This window comes from Accipiter gentilis, chromosome 7, assembly GCF_929443795.1.
Source record: "Accipiter gentilis chromosome 7, bAccGen1.1, whole genome shotgun sequence".
Taxonomy (NCBI): Eukaryota; Metazoa; Chordata; class Aves; order Accipitriformes; family Accipitridae; genus Astur; species Astur gentilis.
The window spans coordinates 44,280,780-44,298,375 of record NC_064886.1 but is presented as its reverse complement, the minus strand read 5'-3'; the positions used below and the strand labels follow the sequence as shown (position 1 = coordinate 44,298,375).

At 48.6% G+C, this 17,596-nt stretch overlaps 1 protein-coding gene across 5 annotated transcripts in view; it reads right to left on the bottom strand.

Annotated features, from left to right (window-relative positions):
- Nucleotides 1-1,258: 1,258 nt before the first annotated feature.
- The window catches only part of ZFHX3 (zinc finger homeobox 3), a 183,649-nt gene continuing 167,311 nt past the window's right edge, over nt 1,259-17,596 (bottom strand). For all 5 annotated transcript variants that reach the window (XM_049805272.1, XM_049805271.1, XM_049805270.1 and 2 more), the window contains 3 exons: nt 16,227-16,329; nt 9,395-14,845; nt 1,259-4,454 (listed from right to left, as the gene is read on the bottom strand). In XM_049805272.1, coding sequence (XP_049661229.1) covers nt 2,869-4,454; nt 9,395-14,845; nt 16,227-16,329 — 7,140 coding nt within the window. In that variant the 3' untranslated portion in view covers nt 1,259-2,868. The remainder of the gene's footprint in view (nt 4,455-9,394; nt 14,846-16,226; nt 16,330-17,596) is intronic.

The following is a 17,596-nucleotide window of genomic DNA, read 5'->3' as shown; positions in this document are numbered from 1 at the left end:
GGCAACCTCGCACTGGAAGTCTCTAGAAACATTTAGAAAAAATACAAGGAAATGAATTTATAAAACCTTTTAGTGGGTGGGAAGGAGAAGGGGGAAGAAGGAGAGAGAAATTGCACTATGACCAAGCAATATAATTAAAAAACCGAAACAAAATGAGACAAAACAAAAGGATTTCCAAAAGAGACCTTGCGGAATTTGACAGATAAAGCTAGTGTTAAATTGTTAACTCCTATCACATAGAGAATCAAAAACAAAACAAACAAAAAAATTTCTATATGATACAGACAGAGTAACATACAACAGTTAAATGGCAAAAAATATATATATATATATATTTCATAGAATTACAAACAAGATAAAATAATGGAAAACAAAAACTGTACAACTTTAGAATTTAAAAAATGTTCATCTCAAACACAGGGAGAAATACAAGAACTTTTGTTAAAAGAAAACCATTTGTTAAAACAGCGAACGCTTTTTGTGTACTTGTTTCCGTTTTTGACACCTTATGCTACAACTGGGTACTGGTAGGAATATTAGATGGTACTCTCTTTAGTATCGTCTACTTAAAAAACAATTAAAAAAGGAATTTGCACTGTGCATTAGCCTAGTTAGAAATATGTACAACAGTTCAGGATCTAGTCTTTCATCGAACTAAAACCAAAAATCCATAAAAATAAAAGCGTCCCGCTAGAAAATGAACCCCACGTTCGTCTCTCGAATGCCCCAGTCTCTCGCGGAGTCGACGAGCGGCTTCAGCACGGGGAGGAGAAGCCCGGAGGCAGCGGGAGGAACCTGCGTTCACAGTCTTCGAAGTTCCCTTTTGAAGCAGGAGGAGGATGAAGATGACGGGGAGAAGGCTCTCGCACTTTCGGGGCAGAGGAAACGGGGGCGGGGGGGGAGGAGATTGTTTCTGTTGACATTTGGCTACAGAAGTGAAACAGCAAGCATCTATTTGTCTCCAAAATCTACATTTTAGCAGCACAAAGTTTTCCTTTCAAAGTCCGGACCGTAAGAGATGCGTGCGTGCGTGCGTGCGTCTGCGTGTTCCCACGAGCAGGGGTGCGGAGCTGGACGGGGACGCCAGAGCCTGGCAGGCTCCTCGCCTGCCCGCACGTGGCTCTGAGCCGTGGCACTCGCCGCTCCGCCTGCCTACCACGGGAGAGAACTTGGAAAGAGAAACCTGCCTTTTGGTGTGCTGGGTTTTCGCTAAGAGTTGTCTCTCTGCTTGCAGAAGAAGCACAGATAACAACCTGGGTACTTTTTTTATTCTTTATTTAAACTTAGACTTGTTTGTTTAAATCAGAAACAAATTCTCAAGTAAAAAGAATCCTTTTTGCTCATTCTGCACCAGTGGTGAAAGGGTATGTCTTTGGATTTTATTTAAAGCATGAATTTTCTTTAGAGAAAAAAAATGTAACAAAAACGTTTTTTAAAAGAAGGAACAGAGTGCAGCCTAATTACACAAACAGAAACAAATGCTTATAGTTCAGGAACAGAGTCTTTGAAGCATTTACAAAATGAGGAAAAGAAGAGGGGAAGAAAAAGAAAAAAAAAAAGGAAAAATGGAAAATAAGAGATAAGTGCACAAGGGTAACAGACATAGGTAAATTGTATGTATATGCCTTAAAAAGTTTCAAACCCCCAACAAAAAATATTCTGCAAGGGATCCTACTGACCCCCCAAAACCCTTTGAACTTCTTTCTTTAGTTTTTATAAAATAATTATGCAACCACCCTCCAAGAAATGAAGGTAGTGACCATAAGTGGAAGATTACAGGATGGGGGAATGGGGAGTAAAGGTACAAAGGGGAGAAAAGCTTAGGCGAGTCAATGGATTGCAATCTATCTGGCTAGGAATGAACAAGACAACATCAAATGAGAAGCCGTCAGCTGGACCATACAAAAGCTAAATGTACACAAAAGGGTTTTTTCTTTTAAATCTACCATACTGCTTCAGTTCATTTCCAATGCAACAATCTACTCAACACCAAAAATGGTCATATCTATCATAAATACAGAAAGTCAGTTGTTTTAAAACTTATTTTTTAAGCTCCGAGTCCTCAACACTCTTTGTGTGGGTTTTTTTTTTTCTGAAAAGTGGGAGTGCTTAACTTTTCCCCTTGAAATTGGCTTCAGCAGAAAAGCTACCCTTAAAATCCCCGAAAAGCTAAAGCAGTTCACATTGTTTTTCTCTTGAATACTTTCTGCCCATTTTAAATTAACAAAAAAAAACCAAAAAAAAAAACAAAAAAAAAAAAATCCTTTTCTGGAACGAAAACAAAACAAAACAAAACAAAAACCCCAAAACAAACGAAAGAAATTATATATATATATATATATAAAACAATGATTCTGAAAACAGAACAAAGTGTGAGCGATTGACCTGAGAATAAAAAGACATTACATTTCTTTTTTCTTTTAGCAAGCCATTGGTATCTGAATGCTAAGATAGCAAGAAATTTAAAACTGTAACAAGGTGGGCTGCTTTCCCATACAGTGCATGCCGGCCTCTGCTGTGCTATCGACGTGGGGCGTTATTGAAAAGGGGCAATATACAAGGGGCTCAAGCTCCGAAGACAGTAAGGAGGCAGCACGGGCTTTCGTCTCCCAGACCAACAGTACCTTCGAAAGGACAAATGTAACAGATTTTTTTTTTTCTTTTTTAAGTTTTATTTTATTAAAAGGAAAGGAAAAAAGAAATGTAAAACCCACCGGCATCGTTATATGGGAAAACAACCCACGCTTTTTCTTTTTTCTTTTTTCTTTTTTTGGTTAGAAGCTTTGGAATTGCAGTTAGTCTATTTTTGAAATTGGTTTGTTATTAACTTTTTTATTTAAATTCATTTTCATTGTTCATCTTCAAAGCTTACAATCTGAAGGTGTCCATTCCTACGCTAGCTAGACCACTGTCCTTAGGGCAGCCGGGGTCCCGGGGCCCCTCCGCCGGGCTCGCCGGTCCATCTGACTTTTGGCTAAGATCCGTGTCAGACTCCTCCGAATAGTCGTCTGTTGGCATCGAGGGCTGAACCCCTGAGGTGCTGCATGAACTTGAGGTAACCGTTGAAGATGAGGAGAGAGGAGGGAAAGGCGGCGGCGGCGGCTTCCCCGGCGGGGCGCGGGGGGCCGCCGGGGGCCAGGGCTTTCTGGAGGCGTGGGGGGAAGCCGGGGGGGGCCGGGGGGGCGGGGGGCTGTCGTTTGAGTGAGCGGCCGACTGCGAGGTAGATGCGGTGCTGGGGTCGGGGGGGCAGGCAGAGTGAGGTAATAGACTGGGGTGCTCTTTGGCGTTTCTTGCTGCTCTTGTGATTGTTCGGTGTTTGTGCGGGGCTGACTCGAGATGCTGACTGAGGGCTTCGTCCCCACACACCGTGCTCTCGCACGCCACGCACTGGTACGAGCCGCTGCCCTGGCCGCTGCCGGTGGGCACGTGAAGCACCATCTCTTGCAGGTTCGCCACGGACTGGCCGAAGAAGCAGAGGGACTTCAGGTGGTCGCTGGCCGCCTCCTGGTCGCCGAAGCCCGCCTGGCACTTGCGGCAGACCAGCTTGTACTGCACCTTCGGGACGATGAAGGGGTCGCAGAGGGAGTCCGCGCCCTTGCCTTCCGCTTCGGGCTCTTCTTGGGGTTTGGGCAGGAGGGGGGACACCTCGCGGGGTGCGTTCTTCTGCTCTTCTTGCTTGGGGGGTTCTTTGGCAGGGTCTTTGTCCGGGGTGGCAGCCCCCGCGGGGACGGGGGTTTGGCTTCCTTTGGGCTGCTGCGCTTTCTGCTGCTGCTGCTGCTGCTGCTGCTGCTGCTGCTGCTGCTGCGCCTGCCGCTGCTGCTGCTGCAATGCCTCCTGCAGACTCTGCTGGTATTGCTGGTACTGCTGCAGCAGGGAGCCGGGGGACAGCCCCAGCAGTGCCTGCGACAGCGCGGGGCTGTAGGGGAAGAGCCCCTCCATCCCGTACATGGGCTGCAGGTACCCGCTCTGCAGGGCGCCAGGGATCTGCGGGGCGTAGTAGGGGGAAAAGCCGGGGACGAAGTAGGGAAGGAACTGGCTCGTCAGCAAGGTGGTGGGGTCTGAATTCAGGGCGGCCTGCAGCGCCTGCAGCTGGGCGGGCTCCACCGCATACTCCATGGCGGGCAGCGGGGCCGAGAGGGCGCCCGCCGACGCCTCCCCCTTCTCCTTCTTGGGCCCTGGCAGTGGGTCCCCCTTCCCCTTGGGTGCCTTCTCCTTCTCTTTTGCCTTCTCGCTCTCCTTCTCCTTGCGCTGTGGCGGGGGCGGCTGCTGCGGCTGCGGCTGCGGGGTTGTCGCCGGCGGCTGCTGCGGGGCCACGGCCGCTGTGGCTTGTGCCGGGGTGGGCGAGCTCAGCGCGGCTGGGGGCTGCTTATTTGGTAATCCAGAGGTGGGGAGGCCGGGCGAAGGGACGCTTGTGCTGGGCAGGCCCATCAGGTTGGGTTTGGGAGAAGTTAAAGCTGCAAGAGGGAGGAGAGAGAGGTGAGCAATCACTCGGCGCTGGGCAGCCAGAAAGCACAAGGTGGGGTGACCCCGGGCCACCCCACCACTGCCCCTGCACCACCGCTTTCTGGTGCACCGCCTGCACCAGGGCAGAGATTGTCCCGAGCTCACACGCCGCGGCGGTGTGGTTGGAGAGCCCGTCCACTCCCGCGTCCTCCGGGACAACCGCTCTGCTCCCCGCTCCCCGAGGCCCCGTGCCGTTGGGACGTGCCCTCTCAGCCTGTCCCCTGCAGCCGGCTCGGCCACGCTGCCCAGCAGCACTGAACGTGGCGTCTCTCCTGGGGACACCCACCAGCCGCCTGGGGTGGGCGGCACAGCTGCTGTTTTACTGACCCCTCTGAAAAGCCCGGATGATTAGCAGCTGATGTCAGGGGGAGACACTTTTCCTACATCTGCACTAACTGGTCCTTTGCCAGCAGAAGAAAAGCGCTATGCCAAAGGGCTGTAACGCCAGATACTGTCAATCTCGATAAAACCTCCACAGATTAGAAAGCCCTAGTCATGGCAACTGAATAGGACTGAACAGGCTAAATCTAAGTTATTTTGTCCTTACTAGGCTGATGTTCATGAATCCACAAACCTCTGGTGCAATCCCTTCCCTCCTTCCAATGTAAGAGGCTTTGGGTGCACAGCTTCTGAGTAATTTCAGAGTTTTTATGGTATTCAGACATCCCCCTAGGGCACGAACGTCGTGTTTTGGGTGGAATTAAAAGCGTAGTGATGCTTCCTCACAGAGGAGATGGATTAATGGTGGAATGTGAAGTCTGCCCATCTTCCCAACAGCAGGAATAGCCAGTAACAACACAGTCCCCCAGTGCCGATTTCTACTCTCACAGCCGATACTAGTTGGGGGCAAGAGGAATGTGGCTCCTGGAGTCATGTCCATTAGTCACGTCCACTGCAGTTGGCAAACGTGCTCCTAAAAAGGAATATTTTGCTTGGGATGTCCCTCAGTGCCATTCAGGCAAAATAAAAATGAAACAAAGCTCTAATGTTCTGCTGGCGCAGCCCCGCATGCTCCGTGGCTCTGGAGCCAGGAACCAGCTGCAGGATCCACCCCTGCCACAAAACCATTCGACAAAATCTAACCTGTCATTAACAAAGCTGCGATGGTAACTGCTCAAAGGCACTCTGAGTATGAACAGTTGCAGAACTAGGAATCAGCCATGGAGGCACAGTAACTTCTATTTTAGGTTGTACCTCTTCTGTGATACATCCAGTGAGAGCAGAGAGGAGGGGAAAGGAGAGGAGGGGAAAGGAGAGGAGAGGAGAGGAGAGGACAGGAGAGGAGAGGAGAGGAGAGGAGAGGAGAGAGCAGAAACTGCCCCTTTTGGGGATTATTCAGGGCATGGTGGCAACTTAAAGTCTTTTCCAAAGGGAAGCATGCCAGAAGGGAAATGGCTATGCACAGGGCTCCTTTGCCTTGCGAAGGCAGCGTAAAAGGGACTCAAACACAGCTAGGGACTGGGGCCAACAGCTCTGTCTGAGCTGCAGCTGCCTCCTTTATCCTGGTGAGATCTTAAATCATCATAATTGATCCTGAGGAACAAGTGTAGGCATTCTCAAGCATCTCATCCCTGCCGCTAGCAGGCAGCCTGATACCCAGGGCCTCAGCCAAAGCTGATGGCAGGACCGGGGGCAGAGGCTGATGGAGGGAGCACAAGATGTAAATTCTGTGCAGACACACGTGCTCCTCAAGCTTCTGGACACCAAGCCCCAGACTGCTGCCTGCAGAGTTGCATCGCAAGAGCCTGTCACTGAACCATGCCCTGTAACGTTGGTGTAGCCCAAAGGGAATCCACACTTCTCAGCATACAGCACAGGAACCGCTTTCTTGCAGCATTGTGTTCTGAGTGGCAGCTGGCAGCTAAGGGGAGCGAAGCACTCTCCGAAACCTGGCTGCGCTACACCCTGGTATAAACAGCTCATTTGTCTACAGCGCTGCATTCATCCACTGACACTGGGAACCCGCACCCAGCGCTGGCCTCCCGAGCCAAGGGCAGGAGACAAAGCCGCTGTGGCTCTGCAGGGGCCAGCCTGGCGAAGGAGCCCGGCAGGAGGGCTGGGAGGAGGGCAGCCAAGAGCCGGGAGAATTCAGCGGTGCAAAGCCCTTCTGAAACCTGCTCCCGATGCAGTATCGAGACAATAGTGATTTGTGAAGGTATGAAGTGTATGAAGTGAGCCTCCACACAGCAGCCTTATAGATTTCAGATAAGGGCATATTATGGATAGATGCCATTGAAACTGATGTTCCCTAGTTGAACAGTCGCTGAGAGGTTCAAGCGCAGGAGCAGCGGGTAATTCATAACATTCCTGGATGCACAGCCTTATCTGCTTCGACAGGCTTTGAGCTGAGATGGCCTGACCTTTGGAGCTTTATCTAAAGGCCACAAATAGTCTGTTTGACTTTCTAAATAGCTTAGCCCTGTCTAGGCAGTCACTGATGGCTTTTAACATTCATAGTACGTAGCCCCATCTCCTCAGGACACATAGTGGTCTTTGGAGAAAAATAAAAGCAACAGTATAGATTGAAGTGCAAAAAAGTGATTTTAGATCTTGTTATAAATTTGGGGTACTGAGTAAACAGCACAGAGCTATCTGTGATAGGCTGACAATATAATTTGCCAGAGAGATCCTCTTGGCCTAGTTCTGGCTGCTGAAACGAGATCTTTGGTGAGAACAGAAGTATTGCATGAAAAAGTCCTGGCATGCAAAGATGCCCTTCAGGCATGTAGCTAGGACTAAATTCAAGGAGCAGGAATGGGCAGCAGCCCTGAACAGAAGAATTTCTAATAGCAACTATTTTTAAAAATGGTTTAATTACAATGACCTATCTTACAACTATAGTCAAGAATAATTTTACTTTTGCTTTGGGAGTCGTTGGAAGAGTTCTGTAACTGCAAAAAATCCTTGCAGAGGCCCTAACTCCCAGCAGAAAGCTTTTCCAGATTCCAAAAAACTTACTCTGATCTTTTCTGCTCTCTGATAGGACGTTCTGACATGGACATCAGCAACCATGCTACAAGGTAATCCCCTCTGCTACTCTCATAGAAAAAAAGGATCTTGACCCCAAGAGAGTGGATGATCTTTGGAAAGGCCAGAACTCAACAAATACAGGGAGATTTAACTCTTTTTTGTTTGTCAACAGATGGTATTTTAGAGACGAGCAGTAATGGAGAAAAAGGTGAACACAGCAACTTCCAAGGGGAGAGAAAGATGCTTGTTTTGCGTCATGGGTCTCTAGTATGCTCTTTAGGGTGTTATACCCAAAGTCACTGCAACGACACACAAACGTCAGGCGCTAGTGATGTGATTTACAGCGAGCAGCTCTGCACCCAGTCCCCCTTGCGAATATCAGATGAGCTGTTCAAGTTCCACATAGCTGCTCACACCAGCTACTGCCCTTTTGTCTAAGACTTTGATTTGCTTATCCACAGATTTCCCTCCTGGATGATGAAAGAAGATGGCAATTTTATTAACATGACACAACCATGTTACCTGGCAGCACGTGCACTGAGTTTTTCAATCTGTTGAAAAAGGAACTTCAGAGTCAGCCTGCTGAATAAAAGCATCAGAAAGTCTTTTTGGAGACTGGTAGCACTCCAGTTTCCGAATAACAAGCCAGGAAGATGCTCAGGTCCTATTTAGGCTTCACGCCATGGATTAGAACTCATTATTATTCAATTAGTTCACTACAACAAGAGAAAGTTATTGTTTCTGGACACTGCCTAATAGCAGAAGACCTGTATTGCCACAGTGTAGAAAACAAAGGTGCACATATGGTGCACACAAGGCATATGGTGTAACCATACCAGGCGTTACGGTGTCATAGACTGTCCAACCTGAGACGGTCTCAGCCTGCTGCTGAGACGAGACACTGGAATCAGTTCTCGGGATATATCTGTAAACATACAGCAGCCCTGGTGAAAGTCAACTTGAAGAGGGATCATCAGAAGTAAACAGAGAAGTCTGCCAAGTGAAAGCAAGTCTCCTAGAGAATATCAATTACTCTGTCATAAGTGGCAATTCAGACACAGGCACGTCTCTGGGATGCCACGGATGCTGCAGGGGTGAAATAAGGCCCTTGGATCAAGTTTCTAGGTCACTGCTAGTCTACTGAGCAGTATCGGCCACTGCCAGTGTTTCTGCACATCTTATACCTTCCATCTGTCCACCAGGTACAAGGGAAAGGAGCATCCTCAAAAAACAAAGTCCAATATCTGGGATTAGGCCACCTAAAGGATTATGCCAAATTTCATTTTTATGTAGTGTTGTTAAGAAAAACCTTATTAAAATACAAAGTAGATTTGTCCCACAACTACTCTGTTGTTTGTTGAAAAGGTACTTTCAGGTTGTGCCCAGCAGTGCTCAAAATCCAATGCACAGCTGCATCAGGATTTGTCCTGGAGGTCACCATAAGGACATTACCTAAAGATGCTCCAGGTTTCTGTCACCAGTGCTGTCATGCACATCACACTTTTCCCTAGAAACAGTTCAGAATTATTGAAAACTTGGGATAGCACTACATAAACTGAATTTAGTAACAAAAGGAAAGGTATAATGAACAACACATTCAGCACATTAGTCCTTTTCCTGTTCCATTTGATAAATCCTCTATTTTCCACTTCCTTGGAAATGCTTCAGAATTTTTAGTCTGTGCTAATGGAACAGAGATATGCAGCATGTCTAGATCGTGCTCTATTTCAGACTTTGCTAGAAAACCCAAGTTTAGGAATTAAAGATAAAATACCTATTGCTTATTTGCTGTCAAGTAAACATGCTCAACTAACGGGCTGGGTATCCTATTATCAGTCATTCTCAAGGGAACATCTGCTTGTGCTAAAGATGCATCAAGTTAAGCTGTGTCTCTGAGCACTGTGATAATATCCATACCCACCTGTGTTGGATGGGGTGAAGCCTGGTAAGGATGGGCTGTTGAGGCCTGGGAGCAAGACTGGAGGGATGCCCTGTAGTGCTGGGTATGCAGCAGGAAGGTTAAGAGCTTGCAGAGGGGTGTTATCAAACATGCCCTGCTGTTGAGCTGCCAGACCAAGAACCTCATTGGCTTTTTTGATCCGGTCCAGCTCCTGCTGAGCCATCAACTGACGTACAGTAGCTGGGTCAAAATACTCCTTTTCCTTATCCAACTGGCTTCCAATGGTTTCTTTAACTTTGGAGATATGCTGTTGAGAGAAGATATGGTCACGTACAGACAGTCGAGCGCTGTACTTGATGCCACACAAAGTGCACTCTGTTTTGGGTCCCTCGTAACTTGTTTGGTTTATACCAAAATGCTTGGCCATGCTGAGTTTGGACTTCTTCTCCTTTGCCCTAGCATTCTGGAACCAGACCTGAACAACTCTCTTTGGCAGTCCAATGTCATTGCCCAGGACCTCACACTCCAGCATGGTAGGTGTCCTGTAGTCATTAAAGCATGACTTAAGAACTTTTAGCTGGAGATTAGTCATCTGAGTGCGAAAGCGTTTCTGTCCGGGCCGATCCCCGCTCTCTCCAGACTTGCTGGCTGAACCACTTGCACCAGGGCTGGGTGAGCAGGGGTCTGCAAGGCTGGATGTTTCGCTATAGTCCACAGTACCTTCATTATCGTACTCTTTGCTGTAAAAGCTGGGAGCTGGGCTGACCAGGCCAGAAGACAGCCGATCTTCGTATTCAGACATTGCTATCATGGCAGCTTTTGTCAGACCTTCACTGGGTCCTGATGCTGATTTGGTTTCGGTTACAATCCCTGTTGCACTGTCATTGTCTGCATTTCCTTCATCTCCTGTTGTAGTGTCTGTGATTGCAGTGTTGACAGAAGAGCAGTCATCGTTGTCCAGCTTTGTTTGGTCAAAGCTCAGATTGACCGAGGACATGGAGGGACTCTCGAAGTCTTCTATCCCTTCCACCTTAATGGAGGATGGACTCAGCAGAGTTCGAGGTGACAGTTCCATGCTCTTGTTCACTGGGGAGAGAGGAACACTCTGTCCATCACTGCTAGTTGGTGGCATGTGGGAAAAGCTTGCTCCATCAAAGATGTCTCCCTTCATTTGGAGTCCCCCATCACAATCTAAGAGCATAGCAGACAGTGTCAAGTTGTATCCAGCTCTCTTGGCCTCATGCCAGTGACGGGATCGGATATGAGCTTCAAGAGCTGTCTTTGCTTTAAAAAGAGCTCGGCAGAAGGGACACCGTCTATGGGCTTGGGCAGGCCCTACAGCTCTGAACTGCCCCTTCCTTTCCCGTGCACGGGTGTTCTGAAACCAAACTTGCACCACGCGTTTCTTCAAGCCCACTTCATGTGCAATGTGATCCAACATTTTCCGTGTTGGGTTGGAGTCGAGCAAGTATTTCTGATAAAGAATTTCCAGCTGCTCTGGGGTAATGGTTGTCCTTAGGCGTTTATCCCTTTGTGGTTCCTCTCCTCCAGTCCCACTGTCATTTTCTCCAGGGCTTGCACTGGCCTTTTCCTCCAGCTTTCTTTTCAGTGTATTCATTGTGGATGTTGGAGTTGACGGTGAAGTGGCTGAGCTTGCTGGAATCTGTGGTAATGTTCCAGAAAGCAGCTGGCTCGCAAGTAGTGGATTACTGGGATCAAAAAGCATGAACGGCATATCCAGCGTTCTGTCCAGGAATGGGGGGTGGATAAACTGGTTCTGTGCACTCAGAAAATGAAGCTGCTGATGCTCCTGCCAATGCTCAAAGGAAGGAAATGCCAGCTTACACTGGTCACACTGGTATGGGATTAGCTGAGGAGGTAGGTTTGCCAGCTGTTGAGGCGTGGATGTGTGAATGGGTTTGAGGGAGAGATGTGAGAGCTGAGACGGACTTGGGCTTGACTGTGACAAGGAGCACTGAGGGGGCTGAGGAGGGGGAGGTGGCTGCTGCAATGAGGAGGGGGAGGATAACTGTGTAATCTTTTGGTGTGCTGAACTTGACTTTTGTTCTCCTTGGTCCTGTTGCTGCTGAGACTCTTGCTTTGGTTGCACTTGCTTCTCTTGAGTTTGGTTTTGCTGTGTACTTGGAGGTTCGGACTGCTTTGGTTTCTCATCTGTAGCTTCTACTTTAGAACTAAAGGTGGAGGACTCATCTGCCTCTGCTGTGAGCTGCAGAAAAGCTGAGGAGGTTGCATTGGCTGAAGACGTAGGTGTGCTGTAAGCTTGTGAGGGCATTGGTGTGCTGCAGGAGGAACTGGTTGGAGTCAAGAGCTCCATTGCATCCATAGAGTCTTCATTCTGGCTATCATCCTGTCCATCCTCATCCTCATCTTTGTAACAAAGCTTTTTCTGGTGTTTAATGAGATCAAAAATGCGCTGAAAGACTAGACTGCACTTTTTGCATTGGTAGTTCAAGTTGCTTGTTCTAATATACCTGTCATTTGTAAGCTCCCGTCGTTCACCATCTTTGCCTTCTCCCTGATTCTCATAGTTTTTCCTAGCTTTTTGACGGGCATTCTGGAACCACACCACTATAACACGCGTTGGGAGGTTCAGCAAGTTTGAAAGCTGCTCAAATTCATCATCCTTTGGATAAGCATTGGCATCAAAGAAATCCTGCAGGACTCTGAGTTGGTAGTCAGTAAAGCGTGTCCGGGAGGACCGCTTGCTTCCCCAGTACTCCTGCTTTTGAGGTTCTGGAGAAGGAGGACGTGAGTCTATCTTCAGTTCTTCCAGGCTGGTAATGGGAGGATTACTGAAGTTGTATGGGGAATCCTTGTTGCGCTGGCGTTCTTTGAAAAGAGTGTTTCTGAACCAGTGCTTGATCACTTTCTGAGGCAATCCAGATTTGTCCGCCATCTCTTTGATCTGTTCCTCACTTGGGGAATTGTTAATATCAAAATACTGCCGAAGGACTCTGAGTTGGTCGTCGGTGATCCGTGTCCGTGGCCTCTTGTTCTGCTGCTGCTGGAGAAGGCTAGGGTTGAGCTGATGCTGGTACAACTGGGCCAAGTCAGCAGGCAGAGGGTCTACAGGACCTAGCTGGGGTGGCAGCTGAGCAGGTAACGTTTGTAGTGGCATGGTTTGCATCATAAGTGGTGAAAAGATGGGGAGCTCCATTGGCATGGAGAGCTGGGTGAGTGGCACAGATGGCTGGGCTGGTGCGATTGTAGGAGAGGTAATCGGTGGGGCAGAAGTAGGAATGGTAGGAGTAGAAGCTGGCTGAGGAGGTGCTGGAGGGAGCGGAGGTGGGGGCGGTGGAGGTGGTGGTGGTGGCTCTGGGGTCTGAGGCCGTAGCGGGTACAGTTTGTCATAGTGTTCTCTATATTGTTTGGCAAATCTCTCTAACTGCTTAAAGGGAAAGTAATGTTGGTGAACATGCTCTTGGTGGCTCTTCAGGATGAGGATGTTCGAAAAGAACTTGCCGCATGTATCACATTCAAGCTTTTCCAAGTTCTCACCTTGCTCTGTCTTCCCATTTTTCTTCTGCACCTTCTGCTTGTTCTCGTTGTACTGAATGACAAGCTCAAAGCCAAAGTTTTCCAGCAAGGCTTTTGTGGCATTCCCTCTCGCATCAGAGGCAATACGCGGAGGCAGTAAGGAGGGTTCTGAACTACTGCCTGGTACAAAGTCCTTCTTCTCTTTGGGCTTTAAGTTATCAGGCAGAGACTCCTTAGATGCTACATTATTGTCTCCCCTCTCTGCACTTTCCCTTTCCCGTGGGGTTTCTTTCTCTTTCTCCTTCACTACAGATTTATTCTTCTTCTCGGGGTGCTGGCTCTGCTGTATAAGGACGGAGTGGGGTTGTGACAAGGACAGCTGACCTTGCTGCTGCTGTAAGAGCTGTGGATGGCTCTGCTGAGGGAGCTGAACTTGAGCCTTCAGGTCCTCCAGCAAGCTTGGACCTGTACCAGTCAATGTCAGCGCACCACTGGTGACAGGCAAACTAACTTCTGGATTGAGCTGGAACTCAGCACTGGGGATGTAGAAAGGAAACAAAAGATGCTGCTGTTGCTGAAGCTGCAGAAGGGTCTCAGTGGTCATCGGAAAGTGCGGCAAAAGTGCTGGGTTGAACAGCTGAGACTGCAGGAGAGCAGCTTGCTGCTGCAGTTCTTGTTGCAGATGGGCCTGGACTTGGGCCTGTGCCTGTGCCAAGGTTTGAGCTTGTTGCTGCTGCTGCTGCTGTTGCTGCTGTTGCTGCTGCCTGGATGCAATCATGTCTGCCAGCTTCTTTCGGTTTACCTCTTTGGGCTCTGAAGGGGAGGAGATATTAGTGCTTACAGGGTTACCTAGAGGAGGAATTCCCACGTTGTCGCTGGATACCTGGTTGAGCAGGCTGGGAATGGGAGTTGTGCCCGAATTACTTGTGTTGGTGGTTGTAAAAGTATTACTGTTGCTAGCGCTCACTGGACTTGGCGTGGATGAACCCAAAGAGAGACTGCTGCTGCTGCTGTTGCCAGCTCCGTTACTACTGCCACTGCCCCCAGCCGCCTCCAGCTTGGCAGCGCGAGCCTTGGTTTGGTGCAGGACAGACCTCATGTGGATCTCCAAGGTTGAGCTTTGACTGTAGGCCACGTTGCAGGTGTTACACTTAAAAGGTTTGTTGTCTGGGCTGCTGGTAGGTTCGGGTTGCCCAGTAGCAGACTCCTGGAGGGCTCTTTTCAGTTTATGCAGATGAGAAACTGAATTGTAATGGACCAGGAGAATGTTCTTTTGCGTGAAAGACTCCTTGCAGACTGTGCACTTGTAAGGGCGAGATGGATCTAGGAATTTCTCCATAGTGAAGTTAGGGCCTTTCCTGAAGGGTAAGGCCCTTTTCGGTTCTGAGCCAGAGTCCTCTTGTACCGACCCCGAATCGCTACCTGTTGGGCTCTGCTTATCTTCCAAGTCACTCTCCTCCTCCTTATCTTCCTCGACTATTATAGTGTGGTCTTCTGCAAGTGAAGGATCGCCCATAGCGAGGAGGTCCCCGTTGACCAAGAGACCACCATACAGCTGCTGAATGTCGGCCTCGCTCAGCTCCAGATGGCTGGTTTCCAGGTGCTTCTTCAGGGCCTGGAAGGTTCGGAAGCTGCGCTGGCAGAGGCAGCACATCGTGGCTGCCCGGATGACGTGGTACTGGGAATGGAGCTGCAGCTTCTCAATGGTTTTGAACGCCAGGCTGCACTGGTTACAACGGTACTTGTAGACGTGGCGATCAGATACTGGCAGTTGAGGCCGCTTTGCGTGAACTTCATTGAAGTGTGTCTGCAGGGCTGCCGAGCTCTTGAACACCTGGTTGCAGCCCTTCTTCCAGCAGAGGAAGCCGGAGTCCTCCCTGGCAGAGCTCTGGTCGGCCGGAACAGGCTTGGGATCTCCACTGTGCTCTGCACTTTCTGATGGCAAAAGACTCTTTCCCGAGTCCTCAGAGATCTCTGCGAAAACAAAATTAGAGCAAACCTGAAAATTACACCAGCACACAAGGGCGGATCAACACCTTCTTTTTGTCCCTAATACGTCTTTGTTTTTTTCTCTGCAGGATGGTAAGTATTTCTAACATTTCTCCTCTATCTTCACTCATTTATTTTAATACCAACCCATTACCCTCATCATGGCCCATTGCATAAACCTACAGAATTTGCTTTCTTGCCCACTTTGAATATCTGGAAATTATTCACACACACACACATTCCCTTAGTGCATTTATCACCTTTAATTCTTCCTTTTAAGTGAAGGCCATTCAGCCACCTGTCTGTTTTGCTGTTTTTCTTTGATGTCCTGCCTATTTTCCACTAAGAAGGCAGTATTTGAGTCTTAGTCCTATCAAAGCTAGAAAAAACAGGAATGAAATTCAGGTCCTGCTGGCAGAAGCTCAAAGGGTGCTGTTTGAGGGAGGATGGGAGAAGAAGGAACAAGCACTCAGTGCGCTGCCACTTTTCCAGGGCCTAAGAGCACAGTCCTGCCACAAAAGACAGCGTGATATGGCTAGGGGCCAAAAAAGGGATCCCGTTGCCCAGGGCAACATTAGCTACCCTGGCTGTGCCAGTGCTGCCCCACCAGCATCACTGCCTTGAGGCTGCCTGCCTGAAAGGTAACGACGGCTGTCTTCATTCCCAGATTCCTTACAGACCTTCCATGAGGGCACAGAAGGAAGCCTGGCGTTGCTTCCCTGCCAGGCTTGAGATCAGACATTTCTGCCCATGCAGAACAATGTTCTTATGATCTTCTCACATCACACAACAAAGCCAGGACTAAATAGCCATGGATTTACAGCCATGCCTTCATAACACAGACCGGCAATGAAATAGGCTGAGGACATTTGAGCCAGATAAGGACAACAGCAGCTCAAAGCTCTCCAAACCGTATGCCCAGCATCCGTACTTGAGCTATGATGGCAGCAGAGCAATGACAGCAGAGGTGGTAGCACAGCCTGTGGCCAGCAGCTGCAATCTTTGGCACTTCTCTACCGATCCCCTCAGCCCTCCACCACCTCTGCTTTTCACCGCTCACATCTGGTCTTCTCCCTTGCAAGGAGGCAACACCATTTCCACGTGAATCGCCACGGTGGTGAGCTGTGCTCCTCAGCTCTGAGCTGCCCTGCTCTGCCCTGCCATGGGGACACCCTGGGCACCAGCCCGTTTGTGGCACTGATGAAGGGTGACAGCCCTGCTGGGCACCGTCCGACTACTGTGGTTCTTGGGGCACAGCTGGGCACATGGAGCTCACTAGGGCGGAGATGTCCCAGACACAGTCCCTGACCAGGTGATGGAGCTGGGGGAGTGGTGGGACCCGTGGACCTCACTGACCCACACTCACCAGGCTGCTTCCCCAGCTCCTCTGTGGTGGAGTTTCCGTCTTTCTCTGGAGTGGCTGCTGGGAGAAACATGCTGCTGGGCATCATCACCTCAGGTGTTGTCACCTGGAGACAGGGACGAAAGGATGTGGGGAGAAGAAAAACACAGGAAAATATTTTAAACATCTTCAGTGGCAAAATTAGACACCAATATTGTAAAGTCAGAGGCGTCACTTTTCATAGCTCAGTGAAGACTCATATTTATTAGACAAAGCTCACATCAGTCAAAAGTGTTTCTACAGTTACATTCTGGACATAATTAGCAGTGCACACTTGAAGAATAATCTTATTATTAATATTTTTCCTTTATGTAGAATTCAGACTTTGATCACTGACAATGTTTTGTCATGGGCTATGAAACTTCTTGTGCAACCAATTAGGTAGATAAGTTGAAAGGCCCACCTTAAGCTGCTGAAAACATAATAAGGCCCCTAATTAAATCATACCTCGTAAAGTACACTGTAATCTTGAACTAGGGAGCATTGCAGCACTGTTTTCAAAGTGTATCGATGCAGGAAAAGGAGGGGTATGAGAAAGAAAAGTACAAATAAGGAGAGAGGTGACAAAGGAAAGGATGAATAAGGAAAGACTAAAAAGACAGCAAATTGTCTGCAAAAAGAAAAGCTTTTGGTAACCCTTTCCTTGTTCTGACTGATGTGTTCCCTTCGCCTCTCTTCAAGTGTTTGTCTAGAACCTGCACCATCAGAACCACTGTGGTGCTTGAACACCAACATTTTTAAAGAGCTGGAGAGTTTGCGTGCTTCAACTAGAGACGCTCTTTGAAAGAGTCAAATGCATACACTCATCTTTTTCCGCAAAACTGTGTTTCTTAGGGTGTATCCAGTCACACAGAACATACAAACTACCTCACTAGCAGTTTGCACGTGGTTGGCATCAGACACAGGACAACGAATACCCTTCTGAACATCCAGAACCAGTATCTCACACCACCTGAAAAGCTGCCCCACAGCCCTTCTCCCCAGAGCAGCAACTGGAAAAACAGACCCCTATCACTGTCACCGTCCGTGCCGTATTCCAGAGCATGGCTGCCAGCACTGGTTAGATGCCTGCAGTAAGTGAAGACACCTCTACAGCTCCAAGCAGGTGCATGCTTCACCCCACTGACACTCAGGGAGCATCTCCCATTCACCAGGGCCGTGGTACTTGAAGGTATGGAAACCAACACTGACTTGCAATGCTCGTGGCGCTTCTGCTCCCAGCCACTGACTGCTGGGAAAATGAGGCATACATAAACACTCCTAGACAGGTCTGTTTCCTAGCAAAAGAAGTCTCTCTGTCCTTCTGTCAGATACTAAGAGGGCATTTGAACCTT